The 6052-nt window shown below is 59.8% G+C and overlaps 1 protein-coding gene across 1 annotated transcript; it reads right to left on the bottom strand.

The window, feature by feature from the left end:
• Nucleotides 1-1723: 1723 nt before the first annotated feature.
• On the bottom strand, nt 1724-6052 carry KCNA7 (potassium voltage-gated channel subfamily A member 7). Its single transcript, XM_011374566.2, has 2 exons — nt 5349-6052; nt 1724-4387 (listed from the first exon to the last, which is right to left on the bottom strand). Exons 1-2 carry the CDS (start codon nt 5898-5900, stop codon nt 3572-3574), a joined length of 1368 nt encoding a protein of 455 aa, XP_011372868.1. The 5' UTR covers nt 5901-6052; the 3' UTR covers nt 1724-3571.

Below are 6052 nucleotides of genomic sequence, written 5' to 3'. Positions count from 1 at the left end.
TCTTCCCCAGACCTCGGAGTCCGGGCCCCCAGCCCCTCCTCCCCCGGACCCCGGAATCCGTGTCCCCAGCCCCACCTCCCCCGGACCCGGGAGTCCAGGCCCCCAGCCCCTTCTTCCCCCCACCCCGTGTCAGCCCCCTCCTCCCTCGGACCAGGAGTCTGGGCCCGAGATCCCTTCGCATTCTTTTGCCAATTAAATGTCAATCCCAGGCAGACTCCCCCCCTCTGCTCTCATCCCCACTTTTCCAGGAGCTCCAGGCCAGACATTAACCAGCTGGGCCTGGGCAGCGATAAGGCCCGCGGCCCGGGGAGGCAGTGGATGTGGGGGGCTCTTCCCACATAGTCCTCTCTCCTGGAATTTCCTGGGTGGGGACTGCGGAGAGAGTCTTGTCCTGAGCTCAGATAAGACACATTCAAGGTATCATGGGACTTGGAGACAGACAGATATGATTCAGGAGGAGAATGACAGAGAAAGCGAATAGCGACAGATGAGAGGAGGAGATCGGGAAAAGGCACAGAAAACCGAGAGGAAAAGGGGCCAGAATTCAAGAGAAAGGGGGCAACAGAAACCCAGAGAGAGAGAGCCGAAGACAGACAGAGGTGGCCCTTGGCGCCGTGGTCAGCTCTCCGGCGGGGCCCTTCACCCCTGCCCCAGAACTATATCAGGAGGAAAGCTGACACCTGCCTGGGGAGGGGGGCATCCCGAGCCCTCCCTCGGCCTAAATATAGCATGGCAAGGTGGCAGGAAGGGTGTCCCCGGATTAGGGTGTTCCCCGCTCTTCCCCATCCCATCCCTGGCCAAGGCGACATAGAAGGTGGCTGCAGTTGTTTATCGGGGGTGGGGGAGGGGCACCTCCCCGTCTTGGGAGTGTCCACTGGGTCCCCTCGCTGACCTCTCCACCCTTCCCCCCAATCCCTAAGCACCCAGCATGTCCCATCCTCTACCAGAGGGACTCTGTGTAACTCCCAGGCTCCGAGGGGGTGGTACAGGTGAGTTAGCAGAGTAGAGTAACGGGGCGACGGTCTCTGTCCCCCAAGCCCTCCGTGCTTTGGCTCTCTGTCCCCTTCTGTCTGGGTCTCTGTCTCCCCGTCTGGGTCTCTATCTCTCCCTTCTCTCTGGTCCCCGCGCCTCCGCGGTCTGTCTTCCTCTCTGAGTCCCTGTCCCCCTCTCTCTGAGTCTCTGAACCCCTCCCAGGCCGCTGCCCTGCCCTCTCCTGCTCCCGCAACACCCCCTCCCTCCCCACCCCGTGGCTGTCTCTCTTTGCCTCTGTCTCTTCTGTCCTCTCTGTAGGTTTGGTTCCTCTCTGCCTGTGTCTTCTCTTCGGATCTCTGTGCCGAGCTCTCTGCCCGCTCCCGAGACTGCCTGGTGTCTGTCACCGTGAGGGGATCTGTCTTCATTTCTGTCTCCAGATGTGCCTTTTTCCGCTTCAGAGAGAAGTGACAACCTTTATCAAACTCTTCCCACAGTTGTACTTTCTCTCTCTCTCTCTATAAAAGGGTGGTTGGATTAAATCAGGGGTTTCCACCGAGTTTCTTAGCTGCATTCGGAGTTGCCGAGAGGGATTCTGGAAGAGGTGTGTTCCCCTTGAACCGGCTCCCTTCTGATGCGTTGCTCTGGTGCCTCTAAGTAAGATTTAATTTGACCAGTAAAAAGGTGGGGGGGGGTATAGCTAAACAACAACAACAACAACAAACAACAACACCGTAAACCACTGGATGGGTTTTAATAAATTAATACAAGTAAAGTACCTCGAATGATGCCTGGCACATAAGAAGTCCTATATGTTAGCGATTTTTAACCGTCCTCCCGATCCACCTCACAACGCCCTTCAGTACTGAAAGGCCTCTGAAAATGTTTGGTTTCGCGACCTTCGGCAACACCCTCCCCTCTGAGCCTCAGTTTCTGTGCTCGCGAGGCTGTTTGGACTCAGAGGTCCCGTGCGTACCAGCAGGCTGACGGGACACGTGGGATCAGGCAGCCTGCCACAAGTCCTGGCTCCCGGTGTCGGGCTGCGTGACCTTGGGAAGCCGCTCTCATGCTCTAAGACTCTGGTTTCTCCCCGTTGGTCTGACAGCCTTCCTGGGCTGTGACAGGACGGGGTGGCGTGCCCCAATTTGGGGAATCTCTTCGTGATTCGTGGAGTGGAGACTCTGCGTCTCTCTCAGGCTCACAGGCACTGCCTTTTTCTGCCTTTTTCTCTTTTGGTTCCTTTTTTTCTGGGGCGCTCTGGTCTGCCTCCAGCCCTGGGTGTCTGTCCCTCTCTCTCTGGGTGCCTGACACCCCTCTCTGGGTCTCTGTCCCCCTTTCTCTTTGGATTTCTGTCCCTCTCCCTCTGGGTCTTTGTCTGCCCCCTTCCCCGCCCCTTGTAGCCCTGATCTCCACGCCTGAAAGCAAAACCACAGGGGAAGACAGACAGCGAGGGGGGTTGAATAGCAAAATGAGACAGGCTTGGGGTGGATGGAAAGAGTATCTGCGTCTTCCTAGCTGACCCAGAGGCCCTTTTCATAAACAACTGAATCTACAGATACAGAACCCAGCCCCGCCCCTTACAGTGAGTGACGCTGGGCGAGACAGTCAGGTTGGTCTCCCACTGCACCCGCGTTCCCTCCCTGGCACATAATTCCTTCCCGCTGCTGTTATCCTTGGGTCGTGGTGCTACCACTACGTGCAAAACAAACCAGCACGGCCCTATGGAGCTCATACGCACAGTCCGACTCAACCCTACATTCCTATGGGACTCACGGTGACACTCACAGCTCGATGTAACTCAGCTCGGCATGGCCTTACGAACAGGCGCTACGAGACTCACATGACCACAGTTCAATACGGCTCAACTCGAAGTGGCCCCGAAAAAACTTCCGGCCACATATCCCGCCCTGAAATCCAACCCCACGGGACCCTGAGAGACTCATATGCTCATACGTTCCAACCCGACTTAACCCAACGTGACCTAGAGGCTCACATTCTACCACCTGACGCTTTGTATTTCTACACGACTCAGAAGTTCACAGAACCTAAAATAACATAGTTCTAGAAGACTCACAAAGCCACATAATTTCCAGCATGCCTCAACTTCGCAACACCATGCATGAACGTGCCATCCGTCCCAACAGTGCCATGGGTGGTCACCTAACTTGACCCCAACATGGCCCTAGGAGACTCGTAAAAGCATAGAATCCTGCACAACGCAGTCGGACGAGATTCACCCAGACTCGCGACCCAACCCAACCCGACACCGAACTAAGAAATTCACAACACGATGTGACCAAACCTATTTCAACACCGCCCCCGGAAGAGCCTGCAAGCCTGGCACAACCCAATACAACACAAACCAATGAATCGCCCCCTCGACTCAGCATGACACGTTGGTATTCATCGCCACCTAAGGGGGTACCCACAGGAGCTACTAAACCACAGCTCAAGACCCGATTAGACTCAGCGTTCCCCAACTCATGACGACTTCGCCTAGCTCTTCCTAAACCCAACTCCCTCCCCTGGACCAGCCCCTCCACTCCCTCCCTCCCTCCCTCCCTTCAAGGAAGCATGAGGTCCTGCAGACCTCAAATGTCCCTCACACCTCAGTGACCATGTGTTTCCCAGGGGGAGCCCAGAGTGGCGGTGGTAGCTCGGGCATCTCTCCATCCATTAACCCCCCATTGACCTTGCCCTCCAGTGGGCCACAGGGCTGCGTGTCCACATGGCTGTACATCCCAGCCTCTTCGCCCTCTGTCTCCCGGTGGTAAAAGTAGCTGAAGTTGGAGACGATGACAGGCACAGGCAAGGAAATCGTCAGCACGCCGGCGATGGCGCACAGAGAGCCCACTATCTTGCCACCCACAGTGACGGGCGCCATGTCTCCGTAGCCGACTGTGGTCATGGTGACCACCGCCCACCAGAAGGATTCGGGGATGCTGGAGAAATTGGAGTCGGCGCGGTCGACCTCGGCGAAGTAGACCGCGCTGGAGAAGAGGACCACGCCGATGAAGAGGAAGAAGATGAGGAGGCCCAGCTCACGCATGGAGGCCCGCAATGTCTGGCCTAAGATTTGCAGGCCCTTTGAGTGCCGGGACAGCTTGAAGATGCGGAAGACGCGCACCAGTCGGATGACACGCAGGATGGCCAGGGACATGGCCGGCTGGCCCACCCCCCGCTGCCGCGCCAGCTCGGTGCCCAGCGCCACAAAGTAGGGCAGGATGGCCACGAAATCAATGAGGTTCATCACGTTCTTGAAGAAGGCCGCCTTGCTCGGGCAGGTCAACAGGCGCACCAGGAGCTCGAAGGAGAACCAACAGATGCACAGCGTCTCCACCACAAAGAACGGGTCATCGAAGGGGGTGCGAGGCAGCGGTCCAGGCACGGGGCTGGAGCCGTTGAGCCGACTGGGGACCTGCAGGAAGGAGGGGGCTCAGGGAGGACCACATCGGGGCTGGGACACGTTGGAACGACCGTATTTGTTGTTTAGATATCTAACTGCTTATCTACAAGTTGGTCAATAGCCGTTGTTCCCGGGCCACCAGTGGCCCCTCCTGTCATTGACTCTTCCCCAGGACCCCAGGGATCGTCCCTGGACGGCTGACTTTATGGTCCCTCATCCTTCACCAGCAGGGCCTCCTGAAATGATGCTCAATCTCTTCTCTCCCAAAGCTCGCCCCCAAGCATTGATTTTTCAGGTAAGCAGGGTCCCCGCCCTGGCCTCACTCCCTTGTGCCCTGCCCTCCCAAACCTAGCCCAGGCTACAATGGTTAAAGACCTTTCTGTCTGCCAGACTCTCACCGCTCTCAGCCCAACTGTCCTGGTGATGGATCCCCCTACCCGAGTCCTCAGGACGCAACCCGCTGTCTCCAATCCCTTGGCTGTTTTCTTCAGGACCAACTCCCACCACCTCCAGTCCATCCTAAGCATCGGTTCCTGCCAGGTGCGTAGACGCCTGGTTTTTCAGTCTGTCCTCCGCCTCTCGGCTTTGATTTCTCAGTGGACCCGTACACCTGTCCTCCTGCCCTCAAACCAGGTTTCTCACCTGCCTTAACTCTGCCTTCTGATAGGTCCTCCTAATCCGATCCTCAGGCCCCATCCCCATTAACTATACCTTCCCAACCCTCAGCTTTTAGTGGTGGAGTGCCCTGGTCAGGCCGCGTCGCTGGGTTGCCCAGTGCTCAAAGCCCCCCGTCCCACCTATGGTTGTCCGGGTCCTCCCACTGGACCTCAACGCCCCGCCCACCCGCGGCGAGACTCCACCTCCCCGAGAGGCCCCGCCTCCCATGGCCATTTAATCCGCATTTTGATTGGCCAGATCCCCATGGACCCCCTCCCAACCCCGCCCCCTCTCCGCTGGGGCCCCGCCCCCTCACCGGTCCAGCGGGGACGGCCACCGCCGCAAGCCCCGGGCTGTCGCGGTCGTCGCGGAAATCGGGCAGCGTCTCGAGGCAGAAGACGACGATGGAGACGAGGATGACGAGCACGGAGACGACGGCGAGCACGGCCTGCGAGCTCTCGGGGAACTCGAAGAGCAGCCAGAGCTGGCGCGCAAAGGCGCGGCGGGGCAGGGGGCGCTCGGGCGGCACCGGGCAGCCCTCGTCCTCGCGCAGGCGCGCCAGAGCCGCCGCGCCCAGCCCGTAGAAGGCCACCTCCTCCAGGAAGACGTCGAGCGGCACGTGCGCGGGCCGCCGCAGCCGCCCGCCCGACTGGTAGTAATAGAGCACGGCGTCGAAGCTGGGCCGGTGCCGGTCGAAGAAGTATTCGCGGCGCGCGCCGTCGTAGAAGCGGCGGCGGCGCGCCGGGTCCCCGAGTAGCGTGTCCGGGAAGCGGCCCAGGGTGCGCGCCCGCGTCTCAAAGCGCAGCCCCGCCACGTTGAGCACCACCCTCTCGCAGCAGCCGCACGGCGGCGGGCACCGCGGCTCCATGGCGCGCGCAGCCCCGGCGACCCGCGGACGGACGTGTGGCCCCGACGCCCGACCCCGCCCGGCCCCGCCTCGGCCGCCGCCGCCGCCGCCGCCGCCGCCGCCGCTCCAGCCCCAGCCCCAGCCTGGTGTCCGGTGTCCACGCGTAAAAATAG

This window comes from Pteropus vampyrus, unplaced genomic scaffold, assembly GCF_000151845.1.
Source record: "Pteropus vampyrus isolate Shadow unplaced genomic scaffold, Pvam_2.0 Scaffold250, whole genome shotgun sequence".
NCBI lineage: Eukaryota > Metazoa > Chordata > Mammalia > Chiroptera > Pteropodidae > Pteropus > Pteropus vampyrus.
The sequence above is the reverse complement of the archived record's forward strand: the minus strand, read 5'-3'. Positions and strand labels throughout refer to the sequence as shown.